Genomic DNA, 18,280 nt, shown 5'->3' with positions numbered 1-18,280 from the left:
AGCAGGAAAAAAAATATAATGCATGCTTTCTAATCATTCTCAACAGTTCTAATGCCAGTATAAGCCTCTCCTGGCCCTGACTGGTTTTAATTTTGCTTCATATAAGGAGGCAAACATATTTACCAGATGTTGTCCTATACTCCAAAGTTGCTTTCCAAATCTTTGGATAAATTACAGCTAGACTTCAAAGAAGTCTGTTACAATTACCTCTCAGACTTTGTCATTTTGCAATAAAATCCAAAAGAAAAACTATTGAAAAGTATTGATAACTATTAAGTATAGCATACAAAATGAAATTGTATTTAAACATTTTGAAATTTATTTCAAGCTACAGCTTTCTGCAGCAATGCATTCAATAAACGCCTGGGGCCAGTCATTCAGCTGATGTAAATCAATGTAGCTTCACTGGCGGCAGTGCAGCTACGCCAGTTTACACCAGTTTAGGATCTGTCCATTCCAATCTGACCACGGCTCTGCTGTTGCACTTCATTTTTTCCAGTCCACTTGGCAAATATATATACATAAATATATGTATGTATGTATACGTGTATGTATGTATTTCTTCCTCCCTAAACATTGCTATGATTGACTACGTGTGGATGGTTAGTAAGGGGGCAAGATGGAAGCAGGGGCAAGGATGCTGCATGGAAGACTCAGTCCTGTACAATTTTCTTAAACAAAACTGCTTGTTTCAAATCCCTAAAACTTTTGCTCAGGAAGGATTGCAAAATCCACCCCAAAATGTGCTGTATTTATAGTTCCAGAGGGTTTCACACACCAGATGCAGTATAGCAGGGAGCTGGGCAGGGACCTCCTGTTGTCCTTCCACGTTGTCTCAGCCTGTGCTTGGAAAGATCATTTGTAGCAGGGAAAGCACTACGGGCATCTGCAGCTTTTGTATTCCTGCTCGTCACTGCCAAAGAGGTTGTTTGCTGAGCTGTGCTCTTTTGTCCACTGAGACATGGACACGTTTCCCTCTGGTCACCGAGCAGCTCTCTGCTAACGGCCGCCTTTGTTAGCGGTTGTCCAGAGCTGCCTTGGGGCCAGCTGAGAGATGAATGGGCCCTGTTTCCAGCCTCTGAAGCCCTGCCTTCTCCTTGGGCTAATCAGATTAAGTTAATAGTATAATCTTGTTCATTTTTTAAAATTGGAATCTGTCTTTTTTTAACTTGCAGTACTTTTGCTTGCCTTTCATTGCCTTAAATGAGTTTCTTTATAAAAGCCTAGAGATCTTGAGGATAAAATTTTCAAAGAATGCTTTGAAAGTAAGACTTAAACTCCAAGTGACTTGGTTGCTTTCTAAATTTTACTCGGGGTGCATAACCTCCAGTGAACTACAGTTTTCCAGAGTTTATGGCGTGCTAAGAGCACTAAGAAGATTTTAAAACTGGATGAGTGGAATCCACCAGTTTAGCCTGACTTTTTTTGTCAGGCTGAAAAGCAACCTTCCTGGGAAAGTAACTAGAAAATAACGAAGGCGTGCTACTCCTAACCTCTTGCACTTTTTTACCAGTTGACATTAAGCTCAGAGATCCTAAGGGTCATGCCGTTTCATCACCAGGTAAATAGGATTGTTTATGATCACGTTTTGAGCAACCACTTAAACCACAAATTCCAACAGCATTCCCTTACCTGTTGCACAGCTTGGCCCTGTGTACGGCCGGTAGCAATCACAGTGGTAGCTCAGCCACAGGTTGGTACAGCGTCCTCTGTTCTGACAAGGGTGGGTTTCACACCAGTCCTTTTTAGTACATCCTGTCCTGACATTTAAAGATGATTCAGGTGATATGTTCTCTGGAGTAATAACATTCAAGTCTATTTCAATGTCCTGGAGACAGCCTACAAATGAAGGTGCAGAACGTATATTATAGATGTTAAGTAGAGAGCTGCCGCTAATGTTCCCTACTGGTAAGCCGCCCAAAAACGTGCTCTGAAATGCAATCATCACGTGATCGTTATCTATCATAGCAGACGTTTTATTTAGACACGATTCTATACAAGAGCTGTCAAGCAAATGAAGAGTAACAGCTCTTGCCAAGGTTACCTCCACTGAATGCCATTCTCCATCACTGACATTATGTGAAATATGCAAAAGAGCCTGTGGCTGCTTATTGACTTGCACGGATAAGTGTAAGTAGCCATTCAGTAACTCCAGCTTCGCGAATGTATTTTTCTCCCCTCGGTAAAACAGAAAAGCTGTAGGTTGCACAGTTTGAAACCTCAGGTTTATATTATAGAAAAATTCCTTTTTAGGGATCAGGGGATTCTTCAACAAAAGGAAACTGTTCCCTTGAAAAGAAAAGGTGGTTACAGTTTCACAGTGTATTCCTGTATACCCAGGTGAACATACGCAGCTGAATCCGTGTTGACCATTTTTTAAATGTGGGATACATATTCCATTGTTTTGGCATTGCTGATCAGTACAGCCATGGAGAACTTCTGTACAGTTCCAGCCACCATAATAAATCCCTTCTTTGTCTGCAGGTGGGCAATGGCAAGTGTAATTCCCAGGAAAATTCTCACAGATTCCACCATTTTGGCAAGGGTTTGTGTGACATTCGTTGATGTCTTCATCACAGTGAGTACCTGAAGAATAAACAAAGAATTAGATATTCTGGATTGGATAACCAGCGCCCAAAATGACATTTTTAATAGCGTGTTTTATTAAATTATTTTTAATTAGAGGGAAATGTCTTGATAAATAGATGATGGACTCACAAGTCTAAAATATGTTAAATATAAAAATACCATTCACATGCCATGGTTTTCGTGTGCAAAGTTCTATATAAACACTAGCGATAATCACATTCTGGAGAAAAGAACCAAACAAATTGACAGTTTTGATACGGATAATGTGATGAAATTGAGATAAACATCACCTCCAAAAGATGCAATCAAGTAATTGTTTCCCACCTATTCTGTGGTAGAAATCCAGAATACTTTGAGAGGAACTGAATTATTTATCACATATAAAAAGCCAAGAATTGTTACTTAATTCATATTCATAATACAGTATGTTGGTGAGCTGGAGTATAGTCTGCTGGTCTTTTCTTCCTTTCACATTCATTCAAACAGTAGAAGAATTACAGACTAGTATTCCTGGTCCCATATGATACATCTTGGAGCAACAATCTTCAGGTGAGAGCCACAGGACTTATAAGTACCATACAATATAGTGGGCCAGACTGACAAGTAGGTGAACATCCCTGCAAAATGTATGTACAGCGAGCTGGCTATCTGAAGAATGAAATTCACGGAGTAAGGAGGAAGCTGCACAGTGTGACAATAAGAAATCCAAAGAAGAGCTTAAACCTACATCCTGCCGGTGGTCTGGGCAAGATGCAGTGAGAGGCACCCCGTCCACAATGAGTGGGCAGTTGCCACATTTCAGGGTTGGGTGCGTACTGCAGTTGTTCACAAATGAACAACGGATCTCAATTCTTCCAAAAACAAGGCAGCAGCGACTTCTGGTCCGTCAGCCACGGTCTCATACTGTGAGGAGAGTTCACTTGGGACGTGAGGATCTGAGAGAAGCTGTTGGAGGGGTTTGAAACTGTATGTCCCAGCAGAATATTCCTGGTACCGTGTATCTACAGTGGAACTTTCTTTACCTCTCCTATATACAAAATATAAAGCAAGAAAAGATGAAAGGCATATTTTCTCAAACGTCTCAGAGCTTGGTGATGACAGCACTTCCGTAGAAGATGAGCAATACAGGCCCATGTTTCCTTTCCTTTCATATAATACTTGGTTTCTGGTATATTGGGTAAAAGGAGAGCTCCTCATCTCAATGTCATGGTAATTTGATAGATGTGACCTAAGTATGTATACTGGATCAGACTTCACAAAGAAAAACAAGTCTATTCCTCTTGTAAAACTAATCTGTTTATCCCTCTGCACTGTTGTTCATCTGTAAAGTGGTAATTATAGTAACTTCTCCCTTGAGCAATGAAGTGACCGATATGTATGCAATGGATCAAGGAAAATCTGTTTCTTATCTCCCTTGGAAGCAGCCAAAATACCCAAATACTTTTTTGAACACTCATGCGAAGTGCAACTGCTAATACTTCCACTTCCCTTCATAGTTATTCTAGAGAAAAATAAGAAAGACTTTGCAGTTAGTTTTCAAACTAGTATCATCAGCACAAAGTAGTTAATAGACATAACTATGCCTGTCCCCACAGCAAAACTGGTGCCTGTAAATGAGATAATGAGGTATGCTGAGGCTCACAGAGTTGAAGCTAGGTACCAGGCACCACACCTAGCTTTACATACAAATCCGCATCAAGCTTTATTTTTACAGCAAAACACAGCCATTTTTCATGGAAAATTACAGAGCAGTATTCAGCCACAATGAATTGCTTCAAATAGCAGTAGATATTACTCAGGCTAATTCCTTGCCTGTCCACTTTATTCAATCACAGTTGTAACTAGACCCATCTCAGAGAGCAGTAAGTTACTGGAGAGCCAGAAGGGAACTGAGAATTGGTTGATATTTGTTTGAAAGATTACCCAGAGTGAAGCAGTCATAGCATGTATATGAAAGGCTCTCTCCACAGTGATCCTCCTCACTCATCAGTCTTCAATTATAGCATATAGTTTCTACTTGAAGCTTCAGATTATCAAACATAGCTAGTGCTATCTCCCTGATCTCGCAGTGGGGTGTTACAGCAGCAGTCTCTCTCTGTTTTCCAGCCAGGCTCATATTTATTCCAACATGAGATGTCTATGTATACCTTAATGTGTAGTGGCATCTGGCAGAAATATGACTCATTGGGACTGACTTTCTCAAAGTGAAGTGCACTTTCCAAACCGTTACTGACTGGGGGCCAGAACAATGTCTGCTTTGCCCAGTTTGTGGCAATTCCTGTGTTAGCAACTTGTCCTGCTTTTGCTATTCTAGTAGACAAAAAGTGAAAGTTACCGTGAGCTGTTTCTGTTTTGCTCAATATTTTAGTACATCTCCTGCCTCATATTGCTCCCTTCCCTGCTTTGACATCGAGAACAGTATGTCCACAGGTCTTGTGTACAACTTAGTCTTAATGTGACGGCTGTAGAAAGGCAGGTCTCTTCAGGTTTTTGTGTCAGAGATAAAAATTAGTGCATCCTAGAAGCAGTAGGATCAGTGATGTACTTAGCCTTGTCATAGGGCTTCAGAGTGGTCAGAGCGTACTTAAGGATTTATAGACTGGGAGCTCCTATAAAACCTTTCATAGAAAAAATCAGCATAGTGAATGGCTAGATACTTAGTTGCTGCATTTTCAGTAATGCGTGATGACTCTGTATTTTAGTTTATTATCCCACAGCACCTGCGAGTCATCACCTTTGCCTTGTAGCTTGTGGTCTGAGTCACACCTTGCAACAGTGACTTGTCTCTGGAAAGGATGAAACAGATGTGTAAACTGAACTCAACTTTACAATAATGTTTAGTGTCTGTGTTGTTCTCTACTTCATCAAATTAGACGTAAAATCAATGAAATGATTTCATGAGAATGCTAAACTTCTTTGGAAATCATATATGTTTCTACTTCTAAATTTAGATAATGCATTTGATAACAAAAGCATCAATGTCTAACAAAGAAATAAAATTAGTTTTATGAGGAGGTACACATATTATTATTAGTGTATTCCTTGCCTACAGAAAATGAATAACATCAGTTACTAAGTACAAAGTGAATATCATAGAGCCACTTAAATATGTGTAATTTCATAAGCATTTCAGTGTCTGAACACAATGCTTATTTTTTAAATAATGGTGTTAATAATGTGTTGCAAAGTAATTATTTTGCGGGGTTGTGTGTGTGTATATATAGACACACACGTGTATACACTTATATCTGTATGCCTACTATTTCATAATAAGATTAGCTCAAACATAAATATAGGTCACACCAAAAGACGAATAATAAGCCATTTTTTCATACCAAGAATAAATAAATCAGCTGTTCTTACAAGTGGTGTTGATATTGCTTGTTATCTGCCAATTGCTATACAAGCACAGACCACTGTCACTCAAGATAAAAGCACTCTAGATAAAAGGATTAGTCAATATTTATAGAACTGTATAAGCAGTTCAAATAGCTTAGACTGGAGAAGTTTAGCATGTAAAAAAAACTATTCTCAAAAGATGTAAGACATACCAAAAGCAAGTGCAAGGGAATCTATTATTTTCTTTTCAGTGGTTACATGCATTAGCTCAGCTAAATGTGTTTGTGTTTTTAAAGTAAAAAGTAAAGTAAAACCATTCAGCATTTTCTCTTCTAAATACATTACACACCTACCTAAAATTTCAGATACTGTGAATATTTTTATCATATTTTTATAGATGATTACTGTTTCCTCCTGTGAAGTTTTATTCAAACCAGAGATGAAACAACTCCTTTGACTCAGTTTGATAACACCACTCATATCTGTCTCCTTTTTTCACTTACACATTATTACTATAGGGTAGCTATTTTCTAACTGTTAACCTCTTAATTAAACTATCTGTTTCAAATTTAGCAGCAAAGATTTCCCACAGAAGCAGGATGACAAAAGCAATTATTCAAGCATAATTCTGCTGAATGCCACTAGTTTTCATTTTGATTAAACAATTATAAAAATATTATCCAAGTTACACTTTTTGATACAAAAAAGTTGGTTAAAAATCTGTTTACAGTCTTCCGCCTTTCCAGTTCCTTGACACTATATAAATATCAAGCAAATACAAGCAAGCAGTCTGGATAGATACTACGCGTTCAATACAGTCTAAGTGCACATATAGTTTCACAAAAAGAAAATATTTACCTGTAAACATTGTCATTAAAACGATGTAAACCTGTATCCTAGTTGCAACCATCTTTTTCCAAAGGAAAAAGATTGTTTAGCACTTAAGCAGTCCACAAAGTAAGTTTCTGTAAAATTCAAAACAGTTCTTAGTATAAAGGCTTCCTTTCCAGGATTAGCTTGCTCCACTTCTGTACCTGCTGATGTAGTCTGATGGTGTATTTTGCCCAAGCCAGATCAACAAGGCTTAAAGTAAGACTCATTAAACTGCTTACGCAATAGATATGTATTCTACTTAAACTCTTTTTCAGCATGTTCTGTCCAAGTGGGCTCACACTAAGCTTTGATTATGTTTCACAGAAAGGTATATTTTTAGGAGCTGTTCAAAATTGATTTGTCACTTTTTGTTGTTTTACAAGGTGTTGTTTTTTAAGACGTTATTTTCTTTCATTTTCAAGAGGTTTGTTAACCCAGATCAACTCTTTCACGGTCACTGTCATTCAGAGAAACTGTACATCTCAGTAAGCAGATAGAAAAGACCTAAAATTGTATCTTGTTTCTTTGTTTTATAAAGTATTTTTGTTCCATTGGCTCTTGTTGTACTACTTACTGGAAATTTATGTCTGTAGATTTTTGAGTGTGCTGAAGACAGGAAAAAAAAAATAATTTACTAAAATATTTTCTTTCTTCAGCTCTTGAACAAGACATTTTGATTTGGACCTAATTTAATGAGAGGAAAACAGAGTTCAGGAGATTGAACTACTTATTTCTGCGATCATTTAAGCAGCAGACTTTTTTTTTTCTTTTCATTATACTTTATTTACATGATGAATTGCTTAAAATATTGCTAGAGCAATATCTCTTTGTGTAATTTGTGAAATAATTATAACGCAAGAGAGTCTTTCCCTGGGTTGGTATTTGTACCATCCAACTGGCATGTGTCAAACTGTGGATTCAGATCTTTGTTTTGGCAGTTTCCCATTTTAAAACTTCAACAATGGATCCTGAAGTCTCTTTCAGCCTGTCCCCAAGAAAATGTTGATTTTTGGCAAATGTGTTTTTCAATTCCTTCTTCTCCCTCAACTCATTCATTCATTAATTAGGAAATTCCTGACCTTGTGTAAAATGTATTTCTAGGTTCACCAAAAGACTCATACGCAGAATACAATTTTGGATTCATTTAATCTACAGTTCACAATTGCTTTTATGGCGATGCTCAGAAAACTGCTTCTCCTTCCAGCCTCTGATAGAGGCATTGAGTGATTTTTCCTGTAATAAATTCAAAGACCATGGTGTAAGAATGTCATCCAGACTCTTTGAAAGGTAAGTAAGGAAGCTTTAAACAAAATAAAGTTCATGTTGATAAGTTAGTATGCATGTACTTTACTAGTAGTGCTTATCGGATGTCTCATGCTACATCTTGAAGTTTAATATGCATTTTTATTTTGAAAATAACAATAAAAAGTTGGAGGTTCTTGGTAATTGTCAGTCCTTTTGCACTATGACCCTGATAAATGTTCTGAGGTAAGATTATGAACATATACACTGTCAACAAGTTGGGATAGGCATGTACTATTACAGCTCAGTGACAACATGGAGTTGATGACACTCCAAGACAGAGGAACTTCATGCCAGGATATTTAGCAAACTGCCTGAAGCCATGTCAGAACCGCTAGTCAGTGTTTTGAACAAACCTGTCAAGAACAAGTGGGTTACAGAAGGTGGTAGTTACTCTAATTACAGTAAGGGTTTGATATTGTCTTTAATAACATTCTCATACACAAACAAAGGAGGAAAATCTACGTGGAACCACCATAAAGGGGGTATAAAACTTGTGTAATCCTGCCCAGAAAGTAATTGTCAGAGGTTACCTGTCAAACTGGGACGCTCTATTGAGTATGGTTTGGATTGTCCTGGGTTTGCTCTGGTCGGTGTTTTAATAAAAGATGTGGATAATCGTATAGAAAGTTCGCTTATTAAGTTGTCTGATAAAGCAGGGTTAAGTAAAACTTTTGAGTGTGTTAAAGACAAAATTACCTTTATAGGTGAACATAAGAAATTGAAGAAATGGTCTGAAAACTATTGGATTCAATTCCAGAAGGACTCATTCAGTTTCTATAGTCTCGGGCCAGAATAACCAGCAATCAGGCGGAACAATAGTTCCAGTTTACAAAACCTTGGTCACGCCTTAGCGGGAATACTGAGCCCACTTTTAGTTCTGCATTGCAAGGAAGATTTGGTTCAACTGGGGAGAATTCAGAGGAGAGCAATGAGAATAATCACAGGTCTAGAAAATTGTGAGGAGAGAGGCTTGTGAGGAGAGACTAAAACAGTAGAGCTGTTCAGTTGAAAGACAAGCAGATGAAATGGGACACGGTAACAGTCTTTCAGTACAAAAAAGAGAGCACACTGTTCCCTGAGACCACAGTAACCGAGTGAAGAAGTCATGGGTTTGACCTGCACTAAGGAAGATCCAAGGCACACAGTAGGAAAATATTTCTAATGATAATAAGACAAGAAAGCCTTGGCATAAGATATCCACTGGGAACCATAAGGTCTATTTTGGATCCTTAAAAATAGGTTAGAGACAAAAGTGCAGTGTGACACGAGTCAGCTGATCCTATCTTAGATACACAGCCCAAATGATACCTGCATGTCTGTCCCTTCCAATTCTATTTTTTCCATGTTTCTGTGACTTCCTTGAATAAAGTCATTCCCAGCAACTGAGCTGTAGATGTTTCAAACTATACATGCACATACATGTATCTATACACATATAGGTATAAAATGCAAGCAGGAGTAAACCTTGGAGAAACTCAAATGGTACTATACCCTTTAGAATATGCTTTATGGAAGACAAAGACAAAGAGTTTGCAATAACGCTTCCTCCACCTATATTTTACAGTTTTGGAAATGCCTGTTACAAAATCCTACCTCAGTCAGAAACAACTTCTTACAAGGGACTCATTAATCCTGAGGCCAGCAGAAAGATCTGGCAAACATATATTCTTCAGGGCTCCAGGTCTTAGCAGACAATCATGAAAATTCTAACTTTGCCACATCTGTGCTGATAATTGCAAAGAGATAATTACTCTTTGCTGGAAGGAGGAAATGCACGTTCATGAGTGAGTAAGCGCAAGGAAATAAATTGACCATCTCTATGTCATCATAATTAAAACTCATGCTTCTGGGCATAAATCAGTTGTCATGGAGGTCAGGAAGGAGGTTTTACTCTTACGTACATCAGTGTAGAGGAAGTGAGGGGTATTTAAATGGATTTTTTTTTTTCTCCTATTTTTCTTCAATAAAGAACTGGCTTATACTAGATATTGAACTTAATGTGACCAGTGATCTGATCTAGTATGGCAATTTTTGTTGCCGTCTTAGCAGAAAAAGCTCATGTAAAATGAAGGGCAGAATACAGGGCAGAGCTGGAGCACATGGAAAATTGGATACTTTAAAATAGTAGGATAATAAGCATTTGCTAACATTGGGCTAATTTGCACGTGATACTTTTCGCACAGAACTCTAATTTTGAAGTTGTAAGACCTTGCTAGTTACTCCTTTATTTCAGACAAATTCACTATTCTGCTGTTTTTCCTCTTGCCATTTGAAATGTACATATAAAGTTAATACTGGCTAGGAAAAAAAAATAAAATAGAAATAGAGTTGAGTGACTTGGCTTAATCATTAAATATGTCACTCTAGCTGAGGGATATGGAATTCATAACGTGCTACATTCAGAATGGCATGCTGTAACTCAATCTTTTTAAATGTTGCTGGCCTGAAGCTTCACAGACTAGTTTGAATTTTCAGTAAAAATGGATTTTTTTAAAGTAGTAAAAACCCCCAATCCCTTAATCTCTTGAATCATTAAACATTTTCTGAGAGCAAAAGTACTTGGAAATGTTTTTCCACTTGTTTCACATGTTTTGTCACACCTAAAATAGTTTTCATTTAAAAAAAAAAAAAAGAAAAAAATGTACATGCTGTAGGTGATTAGTTGTTTAGTGAAATCTGGTGTGTTTATTTTATTTTATAGATATTGGAAACAGCCGACTGAGTTAAGCGTTGGCTTCAGCTTCCGGGTAGATCAGCCCTCCTTTTTCACGAGCGGGCTCTGCAGACGGTGAGTGCTCCTTAGGCAAAGTTGCGTGAGCGGGCGCAGCCAGAGGTCAGACACACATAGCCTGTGAATGGCAAGGGGCCATGTCCTAGAAGGGCAGCACGGCAAAACTGTTGCTTGTAGCCTACACCTTCGTCCCATATTTCGATTAACACAGCCAGCCATGTGGATCCAATTGTAGGATTAGGGTCTGAATCTGGAGTAAGGAAAAACTTGGTGAAGAAATATGTCCCTGCATGGCACTCATTTTCCTTTCATTTCCCTACTTCTAGAGTCAGCTTTATATATAGGTAAAGAGGCAGCTGCTGTTGCGTTTGACTGATGGAGGTAAGAAAGAATATCAAACAGTGGCAGCCCAGTTTTCCCAGGCAGCATCCTTCTTGAGTGGGTTTTCTGGCTGCACTAAGGTGTACGTAGCTATGGCCACGTCATTGATATGAGCTAGGAAGGGTCGATGAGAGGAGGGAGAGCGCAGTTACAGGGTGTGACAGGTCAAAGTGGAGAAAGGTGATTTATGAAGGGTACCATTAAGAAAGAAGAGAAAAGAGCAGGTAAGATTTTGGAGATTAAACAGATGAAAAAGTAGAGAAAAATGTGACTGGGAACTCAGTATAAAGGGAAAGAAAATACAGGAATCAGTGGTGCCCCCAAAGACACTTGTGTTGGCATTTGAGGCAGCGTTCTTGTTGGACACAAAGGCATTTATGGGTAGCAAGAGGAGCGAGTGTGTATGACCATTAACCTATATAGGATATGTGAGGGATGCTTAGAAGGACTGCAGATCAGAGATAAGGTCTGAGCTAAAACTGAGTGTGGAGAAAGGAGACCACAGGACCAATGCCAAAAACAAAAACAAAAGACTGAAAAAAAATTAGAAAAAAACCAGTCATAGATTTTTTGTAATAAAATAAAGATAGTCATTTGTGATGGAGCAGAGAAATCAATTCACAAAAAGACAGAATCATAGAAAAATTTAGGTTGTAAAGGACCTTTGAAGTTTTTCTGGTCCAATGTTCCACTCAAAGGGTCAGGACATCATCCAGAGAAGAAATTGGAATAGTGGGTTTCAGAGAATTTGATTAGTTTATACCTGATTATGGACCAGATATTTGGAAGCCAAAGAAAGATATTTGGTGTTCTGCTTTCAGTATGTTTTTTGTGTGTTCTTTAAGTTGTAAAAAGAGTATATATAATTCAGGAATTTTTCATGTTTTACCCTTTAGAAAACTGTGGTAAGACTGTCAAATTCAAAGCATTAATGATCTGATTTGCATTTTTTGTGGATTTATGAGCTTGTACATACAGATGATGTGTGTGCATGTGAACTGAAGTATATCCAGAGGGATCTTAAAACAACCAATACCTTTGAGTTGTTTAATTAGATCACACAAGGTCATATTTCATTGACTTGAAAATCTGTTTGGAGCATATGATTCACTTTGGAGTTGGAAAACAAATTAATTTTCAGTCCTACAAACACTTAAGGGCTTTAAAAGAGTGCTTGCTGTTGATGAACACATCCATTGAGAAACGTATGCTGTGTCTAGTCTCCCCTAAAAGGGATTTTCTACCTTGTCTCTTGGCTGCTTCCTATTTGTTTTAACTGAGGTAGGCAAGCACAGCCACTGTGCTGTCTAGTGTGAAATGGCTTCTGCCCTGGAATCGGTGCTTTGAAAATATTCAGTCATTTGCAAGATTTTCTCATTTTGTTAAAACCAATGTAAATCTCCGCAACACACAAAAGTGACTGTGTTTACATAACTTCATTGTCAGTCCATATTGAAGCAAACTGAAAAAGCCAGTAGGCTAGAAAATTATAGTTTTAATAGGGCCTATAGAGCTTTACTGAGAATGGAGACCTGAGAATAGGAAAATATGAAATATGAATGTGTGAACATACGTAACACATTTATGCTGTATTTTGAGCTGTGCATAGGATAGCTGTATAAATAGCATGAATATGATCTGTATTTATGCTGTATATAATTACACTTCTCTATTCCTACAGTATATATTGGTACATAATTTATTATCACTTTAAATACAGAAAAACAAGTCTTTTACCCTGAACTACCCACTTCCACAATTTTTTATCAGGCAATTACTCTACCTGTTGTATGTTTTCTTTCCCATATAAATAGCTGTGACTTGCTATAGAGCAGATGTAGATGCAGAAGACAGACTTTGGACTGTGATCTTTCAATCAAAATCCCTATCAATGAGAATGGCAGACAATCATACCTCTTTTGACTTCAGCAGCGGTGTTCATTTCTCTCGTTCCTTCCAATGTTAGTTCTTTTGCACTGTAAAAACTCATCTAAACAATGGCTTTGTTTATCCAAGGTTTCATATGCTTAACAGACCTTGAAGCTTGGAAGCATGAGACCAAAAGTAGCTTCACTTTCGTTAGGTCACGTAACAATCCCAATGGCAATGGGATAGCATGGACTTCAGCTGGGATTGTGTGTGCCTGCCATGGACTTCTGGCTGTCTTATTGGGGGATTTCCTGGGTCATAGTACGTGTATGTGATTTACCTAGATTAAGTCTAGTTTTTATATGTCTTTATATGTTACAGTTAACTTCTGTAGCTGTGCAGACATATTCGCAGTACAGCATTTAATTTTCTTTATTTGTTACTATAGGGAGTGATTGAACGTGATGTTCTGGCCTCACAAACAGGACTAATAACAGATTATGAACCCTCTTTCTTAAGAAAAAATAGTGCCCATAGGACAGTGGCTACAGCTATAACTGTATTGATCATTATGATTTTCTGTAATAGTGTCGTGTTGTTAACACAGCCAGACTCAAAGAATTACAGCGGTGGGAGAGCAATCTGAATGAGATCCACCAAATCTATTTCTAGCAGTTAATTATCAGTACAAATTAGCTGTCTATACTAGGCTTTTTTTCTTCTGTCTGAGGCTGTTTATTGAAAGTGTATTCTTTGTCAACCAAGGAAGGAGTGTGCTTTCCTTAATCCATGTCTCCCTATACAATCAGCAGAATTCCTTTCCTAAGTTAATTCAATTTTTTTTTTAAAAGGGATCAGCTCCCAGCTGATCAGTAAAAGGCTAGCTTAACTTCTTTGAAATTCTCCTTGTACCTGAAAAAAAATCAGTCAGGGTATCTAAACAGAAGCAGGTTCTGCCTTACTATAGTCACCTCAGAGTTTATTTCAAACAGTGCAAATGAGCAGACATAAAAATACTAGGCTTTATCACTTGTTCCTCCTATTAGCAAACACTGAATAATTAAGAGCTAGATGCTACAGGGAACAATTCACGTAAGAGTTTTTATGTAGTATAGCACATAAAATTAATTTTGGTGCTCCCTTTACCACCTTATTTTTATTACTCAGTGTCCAAACATACGTTTTATGTCCTTGAGAAGACCTTAGACCTGGGACTTCTCAGTGATAGTTAACTGCCAGCAAAGTATAAAACTCCTGAGTCCAATTGAACAAAAGCATTAAAGTGATCAGGGTTGGGGTTTTTTTTTGATAGTGGATTAAAATTGGAATTATATATATGTATACAAAATTGGGAGGAGTTGTTTATACACCAGAGAGTTGTGCTGCTTTTCAGAGGGACCTCAACAGGCTGGAGAAATGGGAAATCTTCAGGAACCTCATGAAGTTCTGCAAAGGGATTTGCAAAGCCCTGCACCTGGGGACAAATAACCCCATCCACTAGTATATGCTGGGGGCCTACTGGCTGGAAAGCAGCTTTGCCATGCTGGTGAACAAGTTGGACGTGAGCCAGCAGTGTGCCCTTGCAGCAAAGAGGGCCAACAGCCTCCTGGGCTCTATTAGGAAGCATGTTGCCAGCAGGTCAAGGGAGGAGACTCTTCACCTCTACTCAGCACTGGTAAGACCACATCAAGTCCAGGTCTGGGCTTCCCAGGTACAAGAAAGAAGTGGACGTATTGGAGCAGGTCCAGCAAAGGACCATGAAGATGATTAAGGGATTGGAAAATCTGTCATGAGGAGAGGCTGAGAGAGCTGGGGTTGCTCAGAAGTTGAAATTAAAGTAAATTTTAAAGGCAGGAGATAGCATTTCAAAGAAAAAAACACATTTAAACTTCTTCCCAATTCACCTGTTCCTTCCCCTTGAAGAACTATATATTGCCTGATCTTGCGAACATGATTGCTCTCATGCATGCAATTCTTCTTAAGACCTGATCACATAAGTGTGAGGCTCAGCTGTGTAGATATCCTGCCTTTAAATTTAAAATGCTGTATGTTGTTAAATAATCCTTTATAACAGGTACAAGTGGGAAACCTGAGACATACTTGTACTGTAGAAGTTAAGAATATTTGGATTCTTTACTCCGTTCCCCCCTCTATATAGTCTTGGCAGCATTAACGCAGGAAGGTTTAGAAGATTATGTGTACATGACAGCCTTGAGGATTTCCATCATTGTGATTTTCCTTCCAACTCTTTTTTTTTTGAAGGCCATAATGACCTATGACAACTAAGCTTTATTCTCTGTGGAGTCTGACATTGCTTCTGTTTAATGGATCAGACAGTTTGTGATACATCAGTACAAGACGCTTTCTTCCCCACGTCAACCAAGGGAACCTCTTCAATATTTCCCATCTGTGCTGACCTGTGTGATCAAGAGGTCATGTCCTGAAGTCAAACCCAGAATTGAAACACTCACTTCTACCACAGGCCAGACTATTAATGTAACCCATTTAATTTACATCAAGTTGGAACTTGACATTCAATTTCTCAGTCCAGATGCAATTATTTTTTAAAGGAACATGCCAACAATATTGCTTGGCTTAGAATAGTGAAAGTTCAAAAGGGTAAAAAACATTTCACACCATAAATAAAGAATTGATTATACTTGAAAACAAAGTTTGTAATTACTACTGACATTTCTAAGCCTAGATGAGGTGCCTTTTATGCTTTAAAAACTGATGTCATTTATGCCACTGGCATTATGGGAACCTTATGTAAGGGTCTGAAATAGTCCTTTGCTGGTATTTTAAGGATCAAGAGGAAAACATGAATGTTTTGCACAATGGTTGGGTCAAACACATATTTTTTGTCAAGTAAGTGTGTAAAATTCATTGAGGGTGCTTAGCCTTTAGCAGGACAGGAATTCCTCTGCCTCCTTTCATGCCAATAGCTCCATCAGCAGGATGGCTGGCATAATCAGCAAAACCCAATACTTTGTGATGGAAAATTATGTTATTTTTCTTGTGTGAAAGCCAAGCCTCCAAAGTGCTAACAGATTTTAATTAGGAATAGCCCTGATCTGGGTCATCAAATTACTCTTTTGTACTTAAAACCGTAGCGCTTGTTTTTTCCATAGCTCTTACAGCTCTGAGTGGACTTTGCATGACTAGCCAAAGACCAATATCCCCAAACCCCACGTGGAAGATTCTGCTAATCAAACTGTGTAGTGCAAAAGCTAAAAATTGATGTTAAGAATTTGGATTAGCAAACAGTGTTCATCACAAAGTCTTTGAGAAACAGCATCTTCCAGATCAGGCTCTAATGACTGCATTGAAATATCAGCCAAAACTGGATTTTACTAACATGTAGTAGATGCTACACACACGCACACACATACAGTATTTCATGCCCCCTCTACTGGCTAATAGGTACAGAAGGAGTACAGAGAACTTGGTTCTCAAAGAGCTCTTAGTTCTCTCAGAGCTCTGCTGGTACTAAAATACTGATGCTATTTCAAACAAATTGCTTATTTTCACTTCTTAGGGCAGCTTATACTTTTTTTGGGGGGTAATACAAATAGCAGTTTACCAAGTAAAGCCCTTTACCAAGGGTGAACGAGAATGCCATCCCACTGCTGTGGGTTATTTGGGGATGTTTATATGTGAGAAATGGTATTTCAAAGGTGTGTAAAAATCTGTGAGCATGAAAACAGAGTAGCTGTTCTCTACAAGAATAAAGTAATGAATGCAATTATACCATTTATATTTGATGCCATAGCAAGATAACAGCAGCCTGCATACTCTAATCTTAAATAAATTTACTCATGCATCTTTTCATCTGAATATAGGTTAATATTCCTTGCATAACGAATATATACAGGTTTAGCATGCAAACATTACACATTTCCCACTGTCAGAAGCCATGCAATTAAAATAATTAATTAGTAATGAAGACCAACATAAACTCTGCTTATTAACAAGCATACACATGGCATGCTGCAAATCTTGCAGAAAGGAACAAAGACAAATCTTTCATTCTTAACGCAAAACAATCCAGCCAGAAAACTGTGCACTTCAAAATAGAAAAGATGAAAGTTGTGGACCTTTTTAATCAGTGATCAAAGAAAGGCGTTCTATAAGCAGAGCAATAAAGTACTCTGAAGTAACTATTATGTATGTGTTTACATATATATATATGTATGTGTGTATTAGCACATATGTGTGTGTGTACACACATCTACACATACAGGCATATGGTTCAGAACTACTTGCCCATGTGCTATTTCTGACTGAACTCCTCCAGCTTCTCCAATGTCACTCCTGAGTTCCTCCGTTACGGGGAAAAGAGAAGTAATGCCTTTTAAATGTTTGGTTGTATAATTTACTGTATTTCCAATAAACTGGATTTTAATGGGGTTTACAATGGTGAGATTATTAAGGCTGTTGTCAAAATCTTCTGTTGAGTAAAACATTGAACTATTAAATTGGGTCATTTTGTTTATCGCTTGACATTTGACCTTAAATATTCCATAAATTAGAATGTATTGAGAAAGTAAAATATATTATCCCATAGCACAAGTCTTCTCTTTACTTTCTGCTTGTTAAGCACTTTCTCCAGATTAGTGATAACCATACGATGTGTAGATTTAAAGAAAGTTCATTTCTGTTTGGGGAAAAGTTGTGCATCTGCTTGACTTTGCAATTTGACTGTAATTCGACCAGAACAATGTAGGCTTATACAATACAATGCTAAAAAGCATACACTGTAAAGTACCTCCTAAGATGGACAATCAAATTCTTAAGAAGACGAGCAAAGTTCTGCTGTCAGTTTAGTATGCGCAATACCTTTGATTTCACCACGGTTTGTGTGTGGTTATCACTTAGACCACAATTTAAATTCTACTTTCATTAGTGGTTGTCTTTTTGCTATTGGATGTATGTGTATATGCAAGAAACACCCCTCTTTACGAAACATATAGCATCAACTGTAATGGCAGAGTGTGCTAGACACGTACAACTAGCATTAGGATATATATCAGGAGATATACAGGAGTTTCTGTTTATATTAAGGAAATGAAGATTACTGTTTTTTCAACAACAGGAAGAGTAAGGCAAAGTGACTCCTGTGTTCGGTTCCAGACTGCATAACATGTTGCTGGGCTGGAGGCAAAGCAAGCAAGAAATGAAAAGGCCAGAGAG

The 18,280-nt window shown here is 37.9% G+C and overlaps 1 protein-coding gene across 1 annotated transcript in view; it reads right to left on the bottom strand.

The window, feature by feature from the left end:
* Positions 1-18,280, bottom strand: part of CRB1 (crumbs family member 1, photoreceptor morphogenesis associated) — a 113,280-nt gene that overhangs the window by 34,586 nt on the left and 60,414 nt on the right. Inside the window, 3 exon segments of the mRNA XM_009326172.1 lie at positions 1,633-2,586; positions 8,637-8,652; positions 16,464-16,490. Coding sequence (XP_009324447.1) covers positions 1,633-2,586; positions 8,637-8,652; positions 16,464-16,490 — 997 coding nt within the window.

Source organism: Pygoscelis adeliae, unplaced genomic scaffold (genome assembly GCF_000699105.1).
Source record: "Pygoscelis adeliae isolate BGI_AS28 unplaced genomic scaffold, ASM69910v1 Scaffold256, whole genome shotgun sequence".
Classification (NCBI taxonomy): domain Eukaryota; kingdom Metazoa; phylum Chordata; class Aves; order Sphenisciformes; family Spheniscidae; genus Pygoscelis; species Pygoscelis adeliae.
This window is presented reverse-complemented; position numbering and strand designations above follow the sequence as displayed.